General features: G+C 53.3%; 1 protein-coding gene across 22 annotated transcripts in view; it reads left to right on the top strand.

Moving 5' to 3' along the window:
• Positions 1–10,285: 10,285 nt before the first annotated feature.
• Positions 10,286–23,611, top strand: part of CAMK2G (calcium/calmodulin dependent protein kinase II gamma) — a 59,192-nt gene continuing 45,866 nt past the window's right edge. For 11 of the 22 annotated variants that reach the window (XM_036337163.1, XM_036337153.1, XM_036337156.1 and 8 more), the window contains exons 1-2: positions 10,289–10,485; positions 11,829–11,923. In XM_036337163.1, coding sequence (XP_036193056.1) covers positions 10,421–10,485; positions 11,829–11,923 — 160 coding nt within the window. In that variant the 5' untranslated portion in view covers positions 10,289–10,420. Of the gene's footprint in view, positions 10,486–11,241; positions 11,924–23,611 lie in introns of those variants that run through there. The other 11 variants (XM_036337162.1, XM_036337155.1, XM_036337159.1 and 8 more) reach the window with 6 other exon arrangements.

Raw genomic sequence — 23,611 nt, 5'->3', positions numbered from 1 at the left:
GCAAGATAACGGACCATATAGAACAATAGAGCAGCCACCCAACAGGCCAATCCATTAAAGAGCACCCATTATGTACAGTACATAGTACTCTGATGAAATCTAGGAGGAGAGGGGAAAGGGAGATACAAGAATAAGACAAGGGCTCTGCCCTTAAGAAACCTATGATCTAATTGAGAAGGCAAAACTAAATTTTAAAAAATCAGACAGCAAGCCTGACAAGAGCTGAGCTCAGTGGATCAACACAACCTTTCTGTGCCTCAGTTTTCTCATCTGTGAAATGGGGTTTATAAAATTTACCTTGCAGGGTTATATGGAGATTAAAGTAAGATGATGGGGAGAAAATATCCCATTATTGTTGTTATTCAAGCAGTCTATGTTCATTATTTAAATATTTAGAAAGCTTGTTTGAGGAAGAGAAAAAAATTCACACTACCACCACTATCAGAGATAAGTTCTATTAATCTAACAATGTACATTCGTAAGCATGTTGAGCATGTCTGCAGAAGCAGGGGCATTCTGGGAGTGGTACAGAATCACAAGATTGACTAGAATTACAGAGGATCCAGACAGTTCTACATGAGTGAGCATTCATACTTCATTCTGAAGGAAGCAGCATTTCAGCAAAGATGTGACCTACTGAAAGTGATATTATTTCCTGAAGATCTCTGCCTCCATGTTCCCCTTAGCAGAGGGACCTCCCCTGGCCTCTCTACATTACATAGCACCTCCGTCACCTTTTCCTGTTTTAATTTTCTCCATAGCACTTATCACCAACTCACATATTAAATATTTGTTTATAGTTTGTCCTCTCAACAGGAGGTAGCTTCTTGAGGGCAGAGACAGTGCCCTGAAAAGAGTAGGTGTTCAATTAAGAGAGGGGGAGGAAGAAAGGGAAAGGAAAGGAAATATAAAGTGGAGTTGGCCAAGTTAAGAGGGCTACGGCAGTAACTGGAGGGTAAGGAGGCCGAGTCTAGGATGGTAGGAGGGAAATGGAAAAGATGGAATAAATACAAAGACATTTAAAGGAGAAAATATACTGGTATTGGTTTCTAATGATACACAAGATGATGATAATAACAACTACCATCTATTTAGCATCAGTCATTGAGCCATTCACTTATAAATATTATCAGTAAATTGTTTTAACAGCCCTATAGTGAAAGTTAAGACATCTTTATTTTCCCATTGAAGAACATGAAGCTGCCCTAGCTGGTTTTGCTCAGTGGATAGAGCGTTGGCCTGCGGACTGAAGGGTCCCAGGTTCAATTCCGGTCAAGGGCATGGGCCTGGGTTGTGTGCTCAATCCCCAGTAGGGGATGTGCAGGAGGCAGCCAATCAATGATTCTCTCCCATCACTGATGTTTCTATCTCTCTCTCCCTTCCTCTCTGAAATCAATAAAAAATAAATTAAAAAAATTTAAAATATATATATATATATATATATATATATATAAAGCTTATAGAATTTAAGTAACTTGCCCAAAGTCACACTACTAGTAAGTGGCAGAATTCAAACCCGGCTCTGCCCGCTAAGTGAGGTAAGGAATGAGTCAAAGTTGACTCCCAGATTCTGAGCCTAGGTCATTGCCAGGATAATGATGTCACTGTCTGAGCAAAAGAAACTGGACAAGAAAACGAGTCAAGGGTGTTTTGGGGAATAATTATAATAATTAATGTTTATTGGGCCCTTATTGTTTTACTCTTCTTACATGTTAATAATTTGCTTTTTCCAAAACCCGGTGAGCCCTGGCCAGCGAGGCTCAGTTGGCTGGGCATCATCTTGTGCCCTGAAAAGTTGCTGGTTCAGTCCCAGGTTAGAGCACAGGCTGGGGTTGTGGGCTTGATCTCTGGTGGGGTGAGTGCAGGGGGCAGCGAGCCAATCAATCTTTTTTTTCCCCTTAAGTTTTTAAAATGTTTTTATTGATTTTTAGAGAGAGAGGACAGGAGAGGGATAGAGAGATAGAAACATCAATGAAAGAGAAACATCATCAATGGGCTGCCTCCTATACGCCCCCTACAGGGAATCGAGCCCACAACCGGCCATGTGCCCTGACCAGGAATTGATTCATGGGTCAATGCTCAACCACTGAGACACACCAGCCAGCCCAGCCCATCTATCTTGATCAATATTCTGCTCTCACATCAATGTTTCTCTCTCTCTTCCTCTCCTTTTCTCTCTGCCTCTCCCTTCCTCTCTCTCTCTAAAAATAAAATAGCAAAAACAAAAACCTGTGAGACGAGTCCTATCATTATCCCTATTTTGCAGATGAGAAAACTGAGGCACAGAGAAGTTATAAAACGTGCAGGCTCCCACAGTCAGTAAGAGGCAGAGCCAGGATTTGGCTTCAGTGTTCTTAACCACTGTGATACTGCCGCTCAATTGGATTCACTTGGATTTGGATCATGTTTCATTTGAGGGGACAACGGGACATTCAAGTGAGAATATCCGGTAGGTAATATCTTTAGCTCAGGTCTGGGATCTAAGAGCCTCTGGACCAGCTCTGGAAACCAGAAAGTCGGGCATTGGTCCTTCCTGGGGTCCACCTGGCCTATAAGCGCACCCACAACTGTTTACGTCTGGATGGTCCCCAGCTCACGTCCTGTTTCTCCACTCTCTACACCCTCCTTTCCCACCCCCCTTGCCACCCAGTTTTCCTGCCAAGTCCTCTGTGTTTCAGGGCCTGATTCACATTCTCCTTTCCACCAGCAATGCCTTACCTGACCTCCACCTCCACTGCCAACATCCCCCCTCCTTCCATTTCCTCCATGAGGTCTCTTCGGATTATTCCAACTTCTCTGACTGCTCTCCCTTTAAAATTCTCCTCGTACTTTGCCTTTACCTTCCATGAATTGAGTCGTGCGGGGGAGGAAGAAGCTTCCCTCTGCTGATCTAGTAATTAAATTTTTAAAAAGACGTTAACAAGAGAAAATTACCAAATTTAATTACAGACATACATCTGGGAACCCCACGTACATGAGTCAGAGACCCCACCCACACGCAGGGACAGAGAGTTAAAATGAGGTACACATGGCATTCTGAGCTGCCGATGAGGTAAGGTGCCTGGGGGCTTAGAGGGCCATTGCAGGAATGAGAAGTTTGCCCTACCCTGTAGCTGTGTCAGGGAGGGTTATCTCTGATTATCTCTCATTATGAGCAAGTCCCCTACTTCAGATTCTTCTAGGTAGTTAAGGGGTAGGGACAGAAGCTTCTCTTGAGCCTGCAGGGTCGCAGTTGCCTTTGGCTCTGAATGATCCACATGCCACAGAAGCACATCTTGGAGTGACCATTCTGAACCCCTGCGGTACCTTCTACGCGCCAAGCGCATTAGACACTGAGGATACCAGCATGACCGTGAGCAGGCGCAGACCCTATCCGCGTGGGCAGTGCTTTGAAACAATGGTGACTGGGACCTTCAGGGCTGTCATTAGAAGGATTTGGTCTGGTCAGTATGCCAGGGAGAGCTGCTGTCGGAAAGTGACACCTGAGCAGAGAACTGGAGGCGAGGCCCTGGGGAGGGAGGTATGATTCAAGCAGCATTTGTACAAAGATCCAGACACTGTCTATGTTACTAATCTGTTGTCTTGTACTGTCATAGCATTGTAAGAAGCTAGGAAAATTCCAGAACCAACAGGATGGGGAAACTAAGACAGATAGTTAAACAGCAGTTTGCAGCCACCTAATGAATCCTATCTTCCCTAAACCAAGGATACTTAAGAGTGAATGGTTTGCCCTTCCTCTCGCCAACCAGAGGGAAAATAGCTTAAATCACCCTACAGGTAGCAGAAATCCAATTAGTGCGCCACTTGCCAACCACACCCAAGGACAGATAAATTAAGAGAATAAATCTCAATTTGGTGCATCAGCAAAAAGTTGATGAATATTCTATTGATCTGCCCCTAAGATCTCCCCTAAATGCCCAGCCTTTAAAACCCCTGAAAATGGCCCAGCCAGTGTGGCTCAGTGGCTAAACGTTGACCCATGAACCAGGAGATCAGGGTTCGATTCCCTGTCAGGGCACACGCCTGGGTTGTGGGCTTGATCCCCAGTGAGGGGCTGTGACTCTTGTCGTAGTTGATGTTTCTAGCTCGCTCTCCCCCTCTCTCTGAAATTAAAACAACAACAACAAACCCGAAAATGGAGGTCCCAGTGCACTCTCCCTCCAGGAGCATGCCCATGCCAAACCCTCCCCCCTCTCCTTGCCCCACTGGTACTCACTGGTATCTCCTAACCTCTAAGGGACCCCATGATATTTTGCTGCCATCAATAAATTATTTCTTGCTTTGCTACACTTTGTCTCTTGATTGAAATCTTGCCCTCAAGAGGTCCCTGTCTTGCTGGTAACAGTACCATTGTTCTATTTTCAGGCTTGTCTTCTTGCCCCCAGTGAGTAAAGCTCCTTTAAGACAGGGCAAGATGTGATTTCATATGATCTTACACAAGCCTGAGCTTCTCTGACCTGTGTAATTGTGTCTCTCTCTCCCCTATAGGAGTTAGGACTGAAGCTTACCCAGAGCAGGGAGATGGTTGTCTAACAGGACTAAGGGGGCACTGGCTGTTTCTGCAGAACCCCTCGGCACACCAGCCCCAGAGTCCCCAGAGCTCTGGGAAGTCATCCGGAGTCCGTCTCCCCTCCCCTCCTTGTGTTAGCCAAGGGGCAGCACCGTTCCCTGCCCCAGGCCCGGATTGATGTCCGTCCTTAATAAAGGTATCTTCTGGCAGTGAGCTGGGTTTCTAGTCTCACGCCTTAGTGGGCGTGGAGGCGGCCTGCCCTAGTGGATGCCCTGTGACCCGTGGAGTTTGGAGTCAGCACCAAGGTGGTTGTGCAACGACAGTGGGTTTACTAGGGCCTCTCAGTCCTGTTCTCCTACTGCTTCCTGCCTTGCCCACTCTGTTCCTGTCATACCAGCCTTCTTCCCACCCCTCAAATACAACGCGACTATTCTCATCTCAGGCCTTTGCTGCTGTGCCTTCCACCAGGAATGCTTTTGTCCCAGATCTTCAAATGACTGCCTCCTTGTCATCATTTAGATCTCTCTTGAAAGTCACTTTCTGAGAGCAGCCTGTTTGAGAGCTTCAGTTAAAGTAATTCTGTATCTCCCCCCAACCCCAACTCTCTGTACCATTGTTTTATTTTATTTTCTCTGTAGAATTTACTCTAGTCTAAAATGACCTCTTTCTGGGTCCATTGCCTGCCTACAAGAATGTAAATTCCGAGGGCAGGCGTTTTATAGGATTGTTCTCTTGTTTCCTAAGTGACTGGAACAAAGGAGGTGCTCAATAAAATGACATTGAGTGAATGAATGAATGAATGAATGAATGAATGAGTCACCTCTAAGTGAGTGCCTGGATTTGGGACTGGGACTAGATTGGGATAAATCCACTTTGGGTTTAGGATTCCCATCTAGATCCCATGGGCGGTAGAAGCATGTCTGAATTGAACCTCCACACCATTTACAACGAAGATCCAGAGGCTGTCTACGCTACTACTCTTTATTCACTTCCTGTCAATCGGTCATCCACGTACTATATGAGCAATTTGCCCTTAGGCAAGCCCCTTCACCCTTCTAAACTTCAGTTTCCTCTTCTGTAAAAGGGGCTGAGGCTTCTTACTCTCACAGGGCGATGGTGAGGATTAAAAGGAATAGCTTACGTAAAGTGCTTAGTGCCAGTGTCTAGAATGTAGCAAGCTCTCCCGAAACTCTAGCTACCATGGTGGCTTTAAGGATCTTCGCCACACCTCCTGCTTTCCCTTTGCTCCTTAGCAGCACGCTGTGTGCCTCCGGTCTGCCCACCAGGGGGCCCCACACACTGCTCTTCCTGCCCTGCTCTTTCCTGCTCCTATAGGCAGCCAGCCCCTCACCTCGGTACCTCTCCTTTTCCTCTGATGACAGCTGTCACCTCTCCACCAGTGCTCTCTCTCCATCCCAAATATCTTGGCCTCTTGCCCCAATTCTTCATTCATTCCACAAATATTTACTGAGCACCTACCACGTGCCTGCCAGGTTTCATGCTGGGTGTTGAGGATACAAGAACCATCAGATACCCTCTGCCCTTAAGGCGTGCACAATCTAAAGGGGCTTGGTGGAGAGTCGGAGGCCAGGGAGCCCTGGCCTGGGCTTGGGGATGGGAAGGCTGGAACCACACTGCTCTTTGGCGGGAAAATGGGAGTTCCTCACATGACATACTCCTACAAGTCACTTGAAAATCTGAAAATGATAAGATCCACAAGAGACTAATCTTTTCAGACATCTTCATCAATGCAAACACCTCACACCATCTGCTTCAGTCCTCACCCCAAATATCCTCAGCCTCTCACCCCTATTTCTCATGCCCTACGCCCAACCCTTTAGCCCTTCACCTTCATATCTCAGCTTCTCTTTTAAGAATTACAGCAGCCATTGATTTAATCTGCGGTTCTTAATCCTTTTTCTCAGCTCCTTGACACGGGAGGCGTGGGACCACATGTCTTAGTGGGGAGTAGGTCCCACTGGGGATGGGTCATATCACCTTTTCCGTGGTTGTGATTTGATGTGCCTTCCAGGAGAGAGAAGGGCGTCTCTCACCCCCTCCTAAGTTTGGGAGTTGCTTATTTAATTTTTTTTTCATTTGTCTTTCCTTCTCTCTCTTTTTTTTAATATGTATATTTTTATTGATTTCAGAGATGAAGGGAGAGGGAGAGAGAGATAGAAACATCAATGATGAGAGAGAACCATGGATCGGCTGCCTCCTGTGGATTGAGCCGGAAACCCAGGCATGTGCCCTGACTGGGAATCAAACCGTGACCTGGCTCATGGGTCGATGTTCAACCGCTGACCCACGCCAGCCGAGCTCCTGCTCTTTTCTATCCCCGTCAGAACATTTCTCACTCGTTTCAAATGCCTCACCACAAATGATTTTCTCAGAGTCCTTGGAGAGAGGCCATGACCTCATCATCCCTAATTCTCCAAAATTAGTCATAGAATCTTAAAGTTGGAGGGCACCTCAGAAGCCACTGGTCCAATGAGTTTCACACTTCTCTCAGGGACTTTTTTTTTTTTTAAGTCAGGGACTCTCAACAAAATCTTATGTGGAACCCCAATATATGCTGAGCAACTGCTAGGGCAGTTGTAGGGTGCTGTGTACTGTGGATTTAAAAACCCTTCATGGGCACAAAACTGAATTCTCTTCAAATTTATTTTACAACGTCCCCTAACAAGCAGGTGACTATTCTCTGTTACCAAGAGTGTCAGCCCCCTTGCATGTAAGCACCTCATTTCCAACTGCTCATTTTCCTCATGTTTGAGGAATAAGTACTTTCATTCTCTAAAACTGCATTCCAAAATTAGGGAGGGAAGCTCCCCTCATTCAGGGCAGTCCCAGGGTGTAATTTTCTGAGCCTTCAGGGAGAAAGATCGGCAGAATGACGGAGGGTCCACCCAGTGGGCCCTCCAGTGATTATCAGGGCATCTATTTCCTGTGTAATTCCCAGCTCCGGCTCAGCGCTGCGGTGCGGCCTGAGTGCTGGTGCTGCCCAGGGGACTGGCTGCAACCGGAACAGCGCAGCTCCCGGACCCCAGGAGGTTGCCATAGATACTGAGGCGCAGGGAGCCAGTGAACTCGCCATTATTTAAATGTATCTTCCCTCTAATTGCTGTGGGGTAGCTGGAGGTTGTGTGGGTGCTATAGCAATGGGGATCAAGGAGGGTGTGTGTTTGTGTGTAAGAGAGATAGTGAGAGGGGGAGGGAGAAGGGAGGGAGTCCTGGGAAGGGAAAAGGAGAGAATGATTTGAGTTTCCTTCTAACTGTGTCAATTCTAATTGTCCACTTTATGTGGAGGTTTCACAAAGAGGCAGTGCCGAGCACATAGTAGGCAGTTGATAAATTGTGTTGAAAGGAGGCTGGGTCTCCTTACTCATGACTGTGAGGCATCCCTGAGGCCCCACCCCAATATTTTTCTCACCACTCTTACTGTTACCCAGAAACTCGATGCGAAGCACTTTATACGGTTCCTCTAAAACACCTAACGTGGCTATCCCCTCGCACAGCGGGCGCGTGGGGAAGGTCAGGATGCGGTCCTGTTTGACGGTTCCCCCCAGGGTTCCCTCCGGAACTCCAGGGCAGCCCTGAGTCTGTGCTTGTGCCTGTGCTTGTGCTGACCTCCCTGTCTTTTCACTCCACCTGGTGGTAATGAATCTAAAGTTTCAGCATCTGGAGGTCAGGCTTGGGAAAGGCACATTGATGATTAACCACAGGCAGCCCCTGCTTCGGAGTGCACGCTGCCTTTACCGTGAACGGCAGGAACTCATGACTGACTGTCATTCCCAGGTGTACACTCTCACTGCCCCGCGCTGGGACTTGAAACCAGGCTCTCACCCGGGTTCAGGAGAGGAAGTGGCCTTACTCCCCAGCGCCGTACTTCCTGTTGCCTGGGGAGGGGTGGGGCATGGTGTGCTGTCACCTCAACCCTTTCCTTCTTGGTCCTCTCTGCCCTCCTCCCAGGCAATCTGCTAAAGTTTCCCTCTCCTGTTTGCTTCATCCTCCCCACTGGGCAGGCTGGGTTTTCGGACTAGCTCCCAGGACTGTTGGGTAAGGATAGGAGCCCTCCTGGGGAGCTTTGCTCCACCCACCCCTCAGGGAGGTGGCCTAGGAGGCTGGGAGGACTCTCAGCCTCCCAGCTGCCTTCTGCAGGCCAGCCAGCCTGCTGACAATGGAGGCCTGACTCCCAGTGGGCGCCCTGCTGTAATCAAGACTGAGCTGCAGCAGTTGGCTGAGCTCTGCCTGCCCAGTTGGGGCTGGCCCGACTTGGGGTATAAAGGTCCCGGCAGGTCAGGAACCTGCCCATCCAGTTTCCCCTCTACCTAGACCAGTGGTTCTCAACCTTCTGGCCCTTTAAATGCAGTTCCTCATGTTGTGACCCAATCATAACATTATTTTCGTTGCTACTTCATAACTGTAATGTTGCTACTGCTATGAATCATCATGTAAATATCTGATATGCAGGATGGTCTTAGGCGACCCTTGTGAAAGGGTCGTTCCACCGCCAAAGGGGTCGCGACCCACAGGTTGAGAACCGCTGAGAGTATGTGCCTGGGTCCTACCATATTCTGACATTGGGGACAGAGGAAGGGATGGTAGCTGCCTCTGCCAGGGCCCCAGGGAGTTCATTCCACAAATATTTACAGAGGTCTGGGGCTGGGTATACACACACTGGTGAACAAGGGAGGCAGAGACCCTGCCTACCCGAGCCTACAATTTAGTGGGGAGGCAAACACTAAACAAATAATTACAGCTGACACTGTTCTAATTAAGTGCCAGGTACCATTCTAAGTGCTTTACGGTGCCTTAGTCCCTTTAACTCTCACAACGCTGTGAGGTGGATTCTATTATTCCTCCCGGTTTTCAGGTTTTCAGAGAATGTACTTGAAGTTGGGAACGATTGCGTGACTTGCCCTACATCGCAGCGCTGGTCAGAAGTAAGCGAGTTGCCCAGAAGTCAGAGCCAGGCAGTCTGACCTGAGTTCACTCTTCAGACAACCTTGCTCTAGTTCTCCCAGTAAACAGATCATTGCAAAGCGTGATGCGGGCATAAAATGAAACAGGGTGTCCTGCAAGAAAATGGGGATGTTTTCTCCTCCCGTCCACGGGCTCTGCAAGCCCACAGAGCACGGAGCCCTTCCTGTGCGCCTCCATCGCATCCCTTCCATGACCCGCCTGGGGAGGAACGGCTCCCATCTTCCCGGGTGGCGTGCAGTGCGGCCGCCTTCCACCTGCATCCTCGGCCCGGCCTGGTCTCCCTGAACCAGCTGTGCCCGAGGCTCTGCGCTCAGACCGACCCCGGCGCTGACTGACTCCGGTCTAGACCGTCAGCTCCCCGAGGGGAGGCCGCGAGAGCTGGTCTGCAAGGCGGGGGCGCGCGCAGTCCGACTCGGACTTTTGACCTTGGCCTTCGCCCACGGCGCTGGGCACGGGGCTGGGGGCTTGGGATCGCGTGCGGGGCCCCGCTGGAGAGCGCGGAGGTCCAGATCCCTGCACGCCCCCCGCACGCACACACCGCCCGCGCCGGGGCAGGGTCCGCCCGGGGAGGAGCCCGGCGGTCGCCACCCGCTCCGTCCCCTCCCGGCGGCCGGTGCAGGGACCCCTCCCCTCCGCGCCCGGCGCGCCCGGCCCCGCGCGGGCGGCTCCCAGGCGGGGCGGGGCCGGCGGCAGGAGGCCCCTCCCCGGAGGCGGGCCGGGGGCCGGGCCGGGGGGCCGGCGGGGCTGGGGGCGGGGCGGCGGGCGGCGCGGGGGTGTCACTCCCTCCTTCGCTCTCCCCGGTAAAGTCTCGCGGTGCTGCCGGGCTCAGCCCCGTCTCCTCCTCTTGCTCCCTCGGCCGGGCGGCGGTGACTGTGCACCGACGTCGGCGCGGGCTGCACCGCCGCGTCCGCCCGCCCGCCCGCCAGCATGGCCACCACCGCCACCTGCACCCGCTTCACCGACGACTACCAGCTCTTCGAGGAGCTCGGCAAGTACGGCCGCCCGCCGCCCGCGCGGCCCCCGGCCCGGCCCCCGCCGCCCGGCGCTCTGCGGCTCCTCGCCCCGCCCCCCAGCCCTGCACCGGCCGCTGCGGCGCCCCCTCGGCCCGCCCCACCCCCCGCCTTTCCCGCCCGCCGCCTCCGGGGCCCCCGCGCCCCCAGCGCCCCGTCCCGCAGCCCCCTCCGCGCCCTGCAGCAGCTGCCCGGGCTGCTGCATCCCGCGCCGCCGCGGGGACTGCAGCCCCCGGACCGCTCCCGGGCGCCCTCCAGCCCCGCCCCTCCCGCACGCTGCAGGCGCCCCTCGTCCCGAACCCGGCTGCTCCCCGTCCCCTCCCCACCCTGCGCAGGAGCTCACACAGCGCCCTGTCCCACGTCCCGCGCGCCCGGCACTCAGGACCCTCCCGGCCCTGCAGCTCCAGCCCCGCTGCGGCGCCCGGGGGTGGGGGGATGTTGGGGGCCGGCCCCGCCCCCCGCCGGTGCCGCTTCCAGGATCCCGGCCCCGCTGCGGGGCTGTGCTGCAGTCCCCCGTCCCCTCCCCCCATCCCTGCAGTGGTCCCGGGAGCCGCGCGCGCCGCCGCCGCATCCCCCTCCCCTCCGCACTGAGCTGGCCGCTGCAGCAGCCCCGGCCCCCCCACCCCCACCCGCAGCGCGGAGCCGGCCACTGCAGCCCCCGCCCTGCCCGCCCCCCTAGACGTTTCCAGAGCTGGAGAGTGCGAGCTCCCTTTTGGGAGGGGGAGACTCGAGGCAGAGATCACGGGGAAGGGGCAGGGGGGCTATGGATGAGACCCACGACGGCATCCCCTCTTCCCGGGCCGGCAGTGGGGCCGGGATGCAGAGGGCTGCAGGCGGTGGGGGGAGATCTGAGCCTCACTTTTGCACCTTCCCCGATGGTGGAGGGAGATTTCTCTCTCAGGGGGTTGTACCCTCTTTCTAATCTCTCCTTCCCCTCCCTGCAACTCTTCGTGCTGAGAGCAGGGCAGGGTCTCTGTTCCCTGCCCCGGTTCTCTTGGCCGGACTGCAGGGCTGTCTTGTGATGCAGCAGGTGTGTGTGTGAAGCATGCCCACCAGCTCCTGATGTGCAGCCTGAGGCTGGGGCTGGGGCTGGGCCCAGTGACTGGACGTGGCGGTGGGAGTGGGGTGGTCCCCCGCACCTCTGTTCAGCGTCATGCAGTGGCCACATCTCCTGGCCCATGTTGGATAGTGATGGTCACTGGGCTGGTGTGTGTATGTGGTTTTGACGAAAGGTGGATGGGCGCGTCCCTGTCCTCAGACCTGAAGCATGTCTGTGTGACTCTACCGTGCTCCGTGTCCCAGCTCTCTCCCCCTTCTCCCTCCAGGGGTGCTTTCTCTGTGGTCCGCAGGTGTGTGAAGAAAACCTCCACGCAGGAGTATGCAGCAAAAATCATCAATACCAAGAAGTTGTCTGCCCGGGGTGAGTGTTGCCCAGCTGGGCCTCTCCCTGGGGTGTCTCCAGGGGTTATGGCTTCTTCCGAAGATGCTCTAGGAGTTGGGGTTGAGCATTCAGCACTTGGAGGAGAGTTGGGATTTCAGGGTGGGTGGGTGGCGAAGGCCGGCAAGGAGTTGCACGGGAAACCTGAAGTGCTCAGGTGGAAGAGTGAAGCGGGCGGGCGTAAGAGATGTAGGTAGCTGCAGGGAGGTGCAGTCCCTGAAGGCTCTAGGAGCTTGGTTTTAAAGAGAGGGGAGACATTGGGAATGTCGGGCGGCATGGAACGGCAAGCTCTCAATTGGGGGCATTTGGAGTGTGTGTGTTTGGGGCAATGGTAGCCACTCCGGGTCTGTCCCAGGCCCTGTGCCCCCGTGGTGACTTAGGATGGAAATGCAGCAAGTGAACAGCTCTGACAGATCAGCCTCCCCCTGCCCACCAGGCGGCAGAACAGACTCCCAAGGGAAGGGAATCTGTAAACATCAGAGGAGGCAGCTCCTGGCGAGGGCTTCTGGGAACAAATCCTGCCAGATGAACTTGATTGCTTTTTTGATCAAATTACAAAGTTGGTGGTGCAGCAGCAGATGCAGTCTGTCCTGGGTGGAGAGTGATGCCTCATGGTCTGGAATTCTCAATGGCCTGGTCTGGGTGGGAGCCGCATCGCCTCAGGGTCTGCGGGTGAGGAGGGGCCAGGCCTTAGAGCCTGACTTGTGAGGTCCTCCTGAGCACCTGACCGCACCTGAAGCCAGGAGGGTCAGGCCCTGGCTTTCACACCTTGCACCTACACTCCCTGAACCTTGTCTTGGGTGCTTGCCAAACTCACCTCATCTGATAGGTATAGACCCAGCCGTGTGTGAAGTGCTCTGTGAACAGGTCTGGTGAGTACAGAGGTATGTGGATGGGTTGGGTCATCGAGGGCTGCCGGGTGCAGCAGGGGGACACATTTTATGAGATTCAGAGCAGGGAATTTAGGGCTGGGCAGTAGGATGCCTTAAATACATTAGGAGCCAGGACAGATGCCTGGGGGTAGACAGGGGAAGACTAGGCTACAGCTAGTCATGGCCCAGGCATCTCTAGGGTAAGAGATGTAAGAGATGTCCCCAAGCATTGGGGAAACTATAACATTCCAGAGAGAGGACATTGGGCTTCTGTCATGGTGACAGTTGTCCTGGGACCTAGTTAGCAGGGTGTCTACCTCCTGGCTGGGAGGGCCCCTCGCCATCCCCACAGGCAGAGCTCGTCTTGCTTTCGCCCAGCCCCCATCTCTTGCTGCTCCTCTACGTTGGCTATAAAGTTGACTTATTTGTTTGTTTTCTTTCTCTCTGGGTACCTTGAATTGGAGGCAATGGTTACCATAGAGATATGTGGGCAGTCAGATGCACTCCTTCCCTGGGGTGCAGGGAGGGGAGGGTACAGCGCGGTGGGCTGTGCTCGTTGGCAGACATCCTCTGGCCAGGGATGCAGGGCGCGGGCAGAGATGACAGCCTGAGAGTGCGTACCTTCCCGTGTCCACATGGCGTAGCAGTGGTGTAGTCTGGTGTCTCCAGTTAATCATGTCATGCTTTGCTTTTCCTCATCTCACCAGTGTCCTCTGACCCAGGGGTGAGGGACGGAGAGATGACTGGGCGCCCAGCTCTGGGGTGTGGGCATAGCTGGTGAGGTGACTTTGTAGAGCTGCCTGCCTTGGGCTGTCATTTTCTACTCCCTCCCTACCCCCCTGAACTTCTCTGACCTGTGTAATCATGTCTCTTTCCCATCCTCACCTCCTCTCAACCTTGCCCTGTCTTTCCCAACTGATAATCGTTCTCTCCCTGCCCAAACTGGGTGAGGTTTGATTTCTCTTTGATTTTTTTTTTCCCTCAAGAAGGAAATTCTTGTGTAAGATCATATGCTTCAGACAGCAACTCCCCCTCTCTTGAGATGGTTATGCCAAGTCTGGGGCTCTGTTGTATGGCTTGTGTGCCAGGTTGACTTTGGGACAGAGGCCTGCTCCTGGCTGATCGGCACAGATGCCAGCAAGAGGGTCAGGAATATGTAAGTGCCAGTACTGTCTGGAGGTGGGAGAGTGGGAGGGTGTTGTCTTGGAGATGGAGGGAGCAAGCCAGGGGCTGTGCTGTAGGTGTGGGCGTCAGGGATGTGAGCTTCTGGAGAGGGTTGGGCCAGGGGGCCCACGAGGCTGGTGCCCATGGGGTTAGGGAGTGAAGGCCGTGGCTTCCCGCAGCCTCTCAGTTTACGCTGTATATTTTATAAAGGTGCAGTAGCTGGGGCTGGGTTTCATTCGTCGCTGTCTGTCTGTCTAGGGCTCCGCAGGTGTTGGATTTCTGTGTTTGGGAATGTGGTGGGTCCACCAGGGTCACTGTAAGGGTCTGAAGGGGCTTGCGGTGTTTGCGGAGTCTCCCTGCCTGTTCTCTTTCTTGTTTGCGATTCTCTGTGCTGCAAACCGAAAGGAAAGAAAGCGGGCATCGAGCTGCTTCTCCTTGGCATTCATGATGAGGTGGCCCAGGAGGCACGGGGAGAGATCACCTGGTCTTCTGGTGGGTGGATCTGGATGGAATCCTTCTTTTGCCCTGTTGTTTCTTGTCATTGTGGCCTCGGGCCCATGTTGGTGGCTGGGTTGCAAGGTGGGGAGTTCCTGTGGCTGTACATTGTATACTGTCCTTGTGGCCCTGGCTACGTAAAGTCTCTGAAAGTCACATAACGTCACTCCGTTTGCTTTGGGACAGCAATCGGTGTGGCGTTGGGGCTCTTAAGGGAACCCGTGGTTCCAAGCTGAGCTCTCTGCTGGGCTGAAGGAGGCATTTAAAATAGGCTTGGATGCAGGAGCTAGTGGGCCAGGTGATGGCAATGATAAGTCGTTATTTTAAGATTTAAGAGCACCCCCCACCCCCAGGAGCCTGAGCCCTTATGTCTTTTTTTATTTTTAAATCTTCATATTCCCTTATCTTTATTCATATGCATATAGATTTTCACCTCGTGGTGCATAACGTTTTATATCCTGCTCTCTTGCTTACATCCAAAACATTGCCCCATATTGCTACAGTTGAAGGGCAAATGGTCCTTCCTTTCTTCTACATAGTTTAGGATTTATTCTTGGAACAATTAGCATCTAAGAAACCTCTGTATTTGGACCATTTATCTTCATTCCAATTGCTTTTATATGATGGATACTTGGCCTTACTATGAGAAGCTACTAGGAGCAAATATTTGAAATCTGTTACAACACTTGCTGTATGTATGTATGTATGTATGTATGTAGTCTGGCTCAGTGGATAGAATGTTGGCCCATGGACTGAAGGGTCCCAGGTTCAATTCTAGTCAAGGGCACGTACCTCAGTTGCAGGCTCGATCCCTGGCCCTTGTTAGGGTGCATACGGGAGGCAACCAATCGATGCGTCTCTCTCACATCGATGTTTCTCTCTCTCTCTCTCTCTCTCCCCCTCCCTTCTTTCCTTCCACTCTAATATCCTCCGATGAGGATTAACAAATGTTTCTCTTTAGTCTGTGTATCCTATGGGAAGTAATTTCTATTGAAGCTAAATGTAAACTAAAAGCTTTCCTCTTCCTAGTGACCTGGGAGGTCACAGGAGGGACCATATCTGTTTCTTTACTACTGTGTGGGCAGGGCCTTGCCAAGTGCCTGAGACATACAGAGCATCTGTGTGCTGAATGAATCGATTATAAAAGGACTACATGGCCCCTCATGTTGCCTTTTGGCTTTGGCTCTGGAACCTCATAGCCAAGTTGCTGGAACCCTTATACCCTGGTAGTGTCTCGGGTTCCCCCTTTTTGCTCCATGGAGCCAGCCTGTAGGCCTGACGGAGCTGTTGGGAGAGGACGGATGAGAGCAAAGACCTGTGCTTGGGACATAACGCAGGTCGGAGAGGTAGGAAGACAGGGTAGCTTAGGATTCCCTGTCATGAATGGGAACGTCTCAGAGCAGCAGTTTCCAGTTTTAGAGTCTGTAAGGACCACCTTGAGTGCTGGTGAGGATGCAGGTGCCTGGCTCCGGCCACAGAGGTTCTGCTTCTGGGCGTCTGGGGTGGGGTTCTAGAATCCACATGCAGGTGGCCCCTGAGCCGTGCTCTGAGAAATGCCATCTGAAATCAGCAACAGCAGTGACAATTGCTCTTGCCATGCTTTCTGCGATTTACCAGACACATGTTAACCCAGCCTTCTCCAGGTGGCGTCTCTGCCGGCCTGTGGCCATCTGTGCACGAGGGCTGCTCTGTGATTTGGGGCCTCCTTCTGAGCTCCCAGATTGGGGTGTCGGTCCGTGTTCAAGGCTGTGGCAAGCTGAGTGCCTGGGGTTGTGGTATGTTGGCCACCAGAAGGGCAAAGGCTGTCCCTTTCTGGGTCCAGCTGGCCCTGGGGACTGAAATAGGATCCCCCCGGGTGGTGCCAGCTGAGAGTCCCCACCCCCTTAGTGTTGGCCTGAGTAGCCCCCATGACATTTGTGTCCCCTGTGGTATCTCCAAGTGAGACTTTCCTGTTAAGGATCTGGGTGAAGTGAGGGGAGGGTGAAGCAGCAATGGGCGGGGGAGAAGGAAGAGAAATCTAGGCAGCACTGGAATGCTGGGGCTCGGGAACTGGCGGAAGCATTTAGGAGGTTGTACGCAAAACCATGCTTTCCTCCTAAGGAGAAAACAGGCCTTTTTTTTTTTTTTTTTTTTTGACAGAGAAATGGACATCCTGTATATAAGTGACTGAGCTCCCCTAACTCTTCCTCCCAGGTGGATTAAGAAGCAGCCTGGAGGTCCCTTCTCTGTGCCAAGGCTTCTGCCGGGCCAGTTTCGTACCGTCATGCTGTGAGCTGTGTGACTTAGCTCATGCAGTGCTGGCCTGCCACCTGCCCTCCCATCCACCTTCCCAGAGTGACTTTGGGCGCTGGCATCATGGGGTGGGGCTGGAAGTTTGAAGGGGGTCCCGTCCCGTAGGCAGGGCCCCTGCTCTCTTCCAGCTGCTTGTTCTGGTCCCTCATCAGAAGCTGTGCCCAAGCTTCGAGGCTGTGCTGAAACCCTAGAAGCGAGCGGCTGACCCCGTTCTCTGCTGAGGCTGGAGACGGGCAAGGAGAGGAGTGGGTGTGACGGGCTCTGCCCCCATCTCTCTATTTGCTGCTCTCTGGGCAGCCCTGGCAGGCCAGCAGGGCCTGATCCCATGGGTGCCAAAAGCGTGGTGACAGGAGGAGATGGGCACTTTGCACCTCTTGAGTGCCTCTCAGCGGAGGGCCTTCATCATCTTCCCATGGACAGACAGATCTGCCCCTCCCTGGGCCAGTGGGGAAACCGAGGCACAGAAGTGTTGTTTGCTGTGAGGCGTTAGGTACGCCAATGGTTTTGCCAGTGTTCGGACCCCAGCATACTCAGGTGATGTGGCCTTCACTTACCCGTGGCTCCTCCCGTTAAAACACAGTTTCTGGGCATTTTGTTCCGTGATGAATCCTGATATGTCACTTCCACACCTCTCCAGCTAGGCCCAGAGCTCTGAGCCCAGTGGAGCAAATCTCTCCTTTCTGCTGGTTGAGGCCTTGCTTTTGGTTGTACCCACGTGTCTGGGTACAGACCCCTCTATGGTGGGGGGCGTTCCAGCCACTCCCCCCAGCACCATCTCTACTTCCTGGGCCCCAGCAGCTTCCCATCTGCTCCCCTCTTTTCTCCTCCCTTTCCCCTCCCCCCCTGCTTGCTGCTGCCCTGGGAGGAGCTATTTTTAGGGGCTGCTTCCTGGGATGTTTTACTTGGGGCTGGTTACCATGAAGGAAATGTCACCAAAACAGTGGGCAAAGGCTGCCGGCACCCAGAGCCTTGCTGGGGGCATGGAGAACTCGGTGGCTGACCCTGTTCTGGCCCTTCAGAGTGTCCAGAGGCAGAACCTTGCCTTCTTGGGGCTTGCTGGTGACCCCGTGGGGATTTTCTCCGTCCAAGCTGGTTTGGGAGACTTTTGTTGCGGGACACTTCTTGGCACCTCTTTCCTTTGCCTCCTTAGTTAAAGCAAAGTGGGGCTCAGGTCTTTGTGTCGCTGTTTAAATCTGCTCCAGTTCGGACTGAAGAGAAGGGAGGACAGAGCCAGCTTAGAGGACAGAGCCTGGTGCTCACGTGGTGCTCATGTGGCACATGCCAGGCCTGGCCTCTTGTATTCACAGCCCTCAGCCAGTTCCCGGGTGTGTGGGTGTGAAGGAAATAGAAGCCATGCCCCCTGCTCTTACATGGTGGCCGGACTTCGCTTTTAATTGGAGACTTTGCACCTTTATAGTGAGATCCAAAGAGGAAGGGGGTGGCGTGGCAGTGTCAGGGTGCGGTCAATGGGATTGTGGTGTGGGATTCCCTCCGGTCAGTGCCCAAGGCCAGGGGCTGTTTACAAGTAGCTGGAGAGTGGGGATTATGACACCAAATCCCTACACTGCCCTTGTTTCTACTTCTCAGAGTAGATGCTAGGGGGCTAGGAAGAAGGGGAGTCAACCCCCAAATGGAGCATCTGGAATTGACGAGCATCTGGAATTGACGGGGCTTTTAGAAAGCTGCTCCCGGTCTTGTGAGGGCCACAGGCACAACCCTTTGAAACACCCTTTGAAAAGTCAAGGGTGTCATTGAGATTGGACTGAGGAGGGTCCTCATAGTCGGGGCGAGGGCTCTGGGTCCTTTCCCACGGACAGGAGGTTGTGTGTTTCGGTGACAGCAGAGTCTTATTTGAAACTAGTGCTGGCATTTGTGGTTTTAGAGAAATGTCACTACATCAGCGGGCAGGTCCCTGCAGGGCTGGAGAAACGGTGGCCAGCCCTCCCTGGCCCCTAGTCCTGTGGGGGAAGGAACGTGCACGTGGAGTGGGCTTCTCTCCCGGGGTCCTGGGGAAGAGATGGTTCTCGGGCTCTGCACTCCCTTTTGCTGCAGACTGTCTCCTCACTGCCTGCTCTCTCTTTTCGGCCCTCCTTGGCACATCTGATCACGCTTTGCTGCCCCTTTTGTGAAGGGCGCCTGCCTCTGGAGCCCTGGACCAAGTCTTGAAGTGCTCGGGCAGAAGGCAGGAGAGGCCAGGCCGGCAGGGACCCTCCGCCCTAGGTGTGCGGCTGGGCGGGGCCTGAAGCTGGTCCCTGATAACAGCTGCTTCTGCTTTCTGCTCCTGTTGCCACCTCTGCTCTTGAGGGGGGAAAACCTTGCAGAGGGCTGTGGTTGGAACTGGGCTGAAGGCCGGCAGGGGTGGGCCTCTCCATGGCAGTAGCACACAGGCAGGCAGGAAGTGGCCCTGTGCAAAAGCGGGAAGTGGCTGTTGTCAAACAGGAAGGGGGGGCTGGGCCGTGGGGAGGGGGCGGGGACCAGCCTGGTGGAAAGGTGGGCGGGAAGGTCAGCCTGGGAAGGTCGAGGCCGTCCCCTAGGAGCAGCGAGGTCAGCGGTCACTGGAAGGAGGTGTGTGTCTCAAGGAAGAAGGCTGCTTTTGTGCCCAGAGCAGCTGGTGTGCTACCACCTTGGGTAGTTGAGCCAGAGCCTGGACCGACCCCCGTGGACCAGGACAATTCAGGGGCCTCGTCCCTTTTGAGGTTGGGGATGCTGTGTTTAGCTGGGACAGCCTTTGCCGTTGGGAAAGGATGCTCTTCCCACCATACTTGTTCCTGAATCCTGCTGCTGCTTTTCCCCAGACGTGGCCCAGCCCTGGAGGGGATTACAGGACAGAAAGTGTGTGGAAAGGGGACTGGAGACAAGAGCTGGAGAGGCTGGGGTGCTGGCCGGCTGCGCGTGGTGGGCGGAGGCAGGGGAGAGTGTGGTAGGCAGAAACCGCGGCTCATTGAGCAGAGCTGGATGGCAGGGCGCCACAGCCAGCGAGGCTGGAGCTGCGGAAGAGGAGGGATCCGCAGGCAGCGGCGCTGCCTGGGCTCTGCGCTCTGAAGGGCCCTGTTGCTAACCTTCACCTGCAGGCTGTGGACCCCAGCGAGGGGTGGAGGAACACCCCTCCCCCAGGACGGCTGCTGGAGCCTATCAGAGGGCTCAGTTGGTGTGCTGTGTGCCTGGTGCCTAAGGGAGAGTAACTCTCTCAGTGTCTCTGGTACTAGCCGTGGCCACCAAGCCCTGTCCGAGAGGCCTTCCTATCTTACCACCTTGGGAAGGAGGCTCTCTGTGTGTGCCCAGCACCGTGCCTAGCACTTACTCAGTGACCTCATTTAATTCACCTCTGTTTTATTTTTGTAATATATTTTTATTGATTTCAGAGAGGAAGGGAGAGGGAGGGAGAGAGAGAGAAACATCAATGATGAGAGAGAAGCATTGATCAGCTGCTTCCTACACACCCTCCACTGGGGATCGAGCCTGCAACCTGGACATGTGCCTTGACCGGGAATTGAACCGTGATCTCTTGGTTCTTAAGTCGAGGTCGACGCTCAACCACTGAGCCATACTGGCCGGGCATCTCTTCCGTTTTATTATTTTTGTTGTTGTTGTTATTACTGTTTTTAGTCCTCACCTGAGGATATTTTTCCATTGATTTTTTTAGAGAGTGGAAGGGAGGGGGAGAGACACAGAGAGAAAAGTATCGATGTGAGACACATCGATTGGTTGCCTCCAGGGCCGGGATGGAGCCTGCAACCAAGGTACGTGCCCTTGACCGGAATCAAACCCGGGACCCTTCCAGTCTGCAGGCCGATGCTCTATCCACTGAGCCAAACTGGCCAGGGCCATCACCTCCATTTTAGCACAAAATAATGTGCTCTTACTCTTTGGTCCTCAGCAAATGCCACCTCCTTGCTGAGGCTTTCCCTGACCGCCCTCTCACTCTCCCCTTCCCGCTTTTATTTTTCTACGTAGCCCTTGCCACAACGTCGGCCATGCCATCCACTTCTTATTGTCTGTCCCTCCCTCCGACCCAGCCCCACTCGAGTATCAGCTCCAGGAGGGCACAGGTTTTCGTCTGTTTTGTTCACGGCCGTGTCCCCAACATCTCGAACAGCGCCTGTCACAGAGCAGGCCTCGGTGCATATTTTTTGAATGAATGAATGGGGCTCAGGTGGGTTAATAACTCGCCTGACAAGGCACCACTGGGACTCGATCTGGGGCTGTTGGACTCCAAACCTGATGAGTTAGTGGCGGGATTCCACGGCCAAGGATCAGAGCAAGGACCAAGGCTCAGCCCAGGGTTGAGAGAAGACACAGGCTTCCTCCAGAATGGGGGGCCTGGCTCCTTGGCGTTCGGGCCAAACTAAGTGACTAAGGGGGGCCCTCTGGACCCTGGGCAGCTCCTTCGAGGAGCTGGGCGCAGGAATCTGCCTCGCTGCTCTGCCCACTCTGCGTCATGAGCAAGCCAGAGCGCCCTTATTTTTAGTGCTGTTGCTGTTGTGGGACTGTAACCGTTAGCCAGTAAGAGACTTAAGGAAGGAGATAAACATTAATCTTCCGGGCCTCCCCTCAGTTGCCACCTCTGCATAGTAAGATGCTCTTCTGCACCTGCCCAGGCAACCAAGCCCAGGGGTTGGGGGTTTGAGGTTGGTCAGGTGAGTGGTCAGAAAGAGAGCTGGTAGGTCTGCAGCTTTGGGGCCGGCTGGCTTGGGACCTCCAAGCCCGGGTCCGGGGGCGCAGGAGGAAGGTGGGTTAGCGCTGACATTCTCCCAGCCAGATCTGGAAGAGGCAAGCCCCCCTGCACCAGGCAGGGCTAATCGCTGTTTCCTTGACGACCTCACCTTCTGAGGGTCCCCGGGACAGAGGGATCCGGGCGATGTGGGAGCAGGGGGTTACCTGGGGTTCTCCTGGCTACAGCCTGGTCAGTGTTCATGCCGAACCCGAGGATGGGAAGGAAGGCCTGACCCAGATCTTTGGGCAGCTGGGATGGATTAGCTGGGCAGCAGGAACTAATCTCTGCCTGTCCCTACCTCCTTCTTCCACAGAGCAGAGCTGTCGTTACAGGGAACATTTTGCACAAAGCTGGGGATGGTTGGTGAAACAATACATATGAATTCCTTCTAGTCTAACATCCCTACCTTATCTCAGAATACATTGTCTCATGGGCTATAGGACCTCAGGCGAGTTATTTAACTTCTCTGGGCTTCAGTTTCATCACCGTAGCCCCTCACCAGTAGGAGGGTAGTGAGGGTCCGGGAGGCCTTACAGGGGCTCTTTGCTGTTTAGTAGAGGTGGGTGGGCGGAAGCCCCTGGCAAGGGAGGCAGCAGTCACTTGACAGGTGTGACTTGAAGGCATCTGCCTGGCCCAAGAGATGTTGGGGTGACCTGGACTGTGTTCCCCAAAGCCTGGAGTTTTTACTTGATGTCCTCACTTTTCTTTATCCTGTCGTCATAGCATAGCGATGGAGAAAGGGGGCTCAGACCCACTGCCCGTGTGACCTTGGGCAGTTACTTTAACTGTTTAAGCTTCAGTTTCCTCATTTGTAGTGTCATGGAGCTAATCAGGTCCCCTGCCTCAGAGGGTTTTTGTAAGGATAAAATGAGATAGTCCATGCCTCTGCCTGGCGTATGGTGAATGCTTAGTAAATAATAGTTATTACTACTAGAGTTGATGTTATTGATAAACACTTATTAAGCCCGTGTTGTGGTAGGAACTCCCCAGAAAGCACCACTCAGAAAGGTCCTACCCCTTGCCCTAGCTGGATAGCTCAGTTGGTTAGAGTGTCATCTGTCATCCTGATACACCAAGGTTGTGGGTTTGATCCCCAGTCAGGGTACAGACAAGAAGCAACCATTGAAAGCATAGAGAAGCAGAACAACAGGTAAATGTTTCTCTTTCCTCGATCTCTCTCGAAAATCAATCAATCAATCAAAAGAGCCTGGCTGGTGTGGCTCAGTGGATTGAGTATCATCCCATGGACCAAGAGGTCCCGGGTTCGATTCCTGATCAGGGCACATGCCCAGGTTGCAGGCTTGATCCCTAGTAGGGGGTGTGCAGGAGACAACCAATTGATCTATCTCTCTCTCTCCCTTCCTCTCTGAAATCAATAAAAAAATATATTTTTTTTTTTTTAAAAAAAGATGTATCTGCCAGCTCTGGCCAGTGTGGCTTAGTTGGTTAGAGCATCATCCCATGCATGGAAAGGTTGCGGGTTCAATTTCTGGTCAGGGCTCATGCCTGAGTCGTAGGTTTGATCCCCAGTCGGGGCACGTGTGTGAGGCCATCGATCAATGTTTCTCTCTCACATTGATGTCTCTCTCTCTCCCCTTCTTCCCCTCTCTCTGTAAAAAATCAATAAAAACTTATCCTTGGGTGAATATTAAAAATAAAAAGGCTGTATCTGCCTAGTGTAGACGTGAGCTCTCAATAAATGTTGCCTCTTAATTTTTTCAAATCATCACCTTCGTTGTCAGCACCATTATGCTTTAGGGTTGCTTTGAAGACTAAAGTAGGAAATACATGCAGCTCCTAGCACAGTGCCTGGTCAGATAGTAGGTGCTCAATAAAGCTTAGGTATTAGTAGTATTTCTAACAAGAAAAAGGTTTTGGACACCCCGGCCCGATGAAAGCCCTGCAGTAGTGGAAGGAGTCCCAGAGCTTAGTTGAAAACCTGGATTCAAATCACTCTCTAGTGGGCGGTGCTTTCCTAAGCCATTTCCTCACCTGGGGAAGGTGCTCATAATGCCTGTCTCCGGGATTGCTGTGACTTGCTGCATTAATTCAGCAAATTGTAAAAGTGCATAGTTGGTGCCTAAGAATTGAACGAGTATGAATAGCCAGGGGGCCACAAATAGAAAGTGTGGT

Source organism: Myotis myotis, unplaced genomic scaffold (assembly GCF_014108235.1).
Source record: "Myotis myotis isolate mMyoMyo1 unplaced genomic scaffold, mMyoMyo1.p scaffold_m19_p_15, whole genome shotgun sequence".
Classification (NCBI taxonomy): domain Eukaryota; kingdom Metazoa; phylum Chordata; class Mammalia; order Chiroptera; family Vespertilionidae; genus Myotis; species Myotis myotis.
Note: the sequence above shows the minus strand (reverse complement) of the source record. Positions and strands in the feature narration are given on the sequence as shown.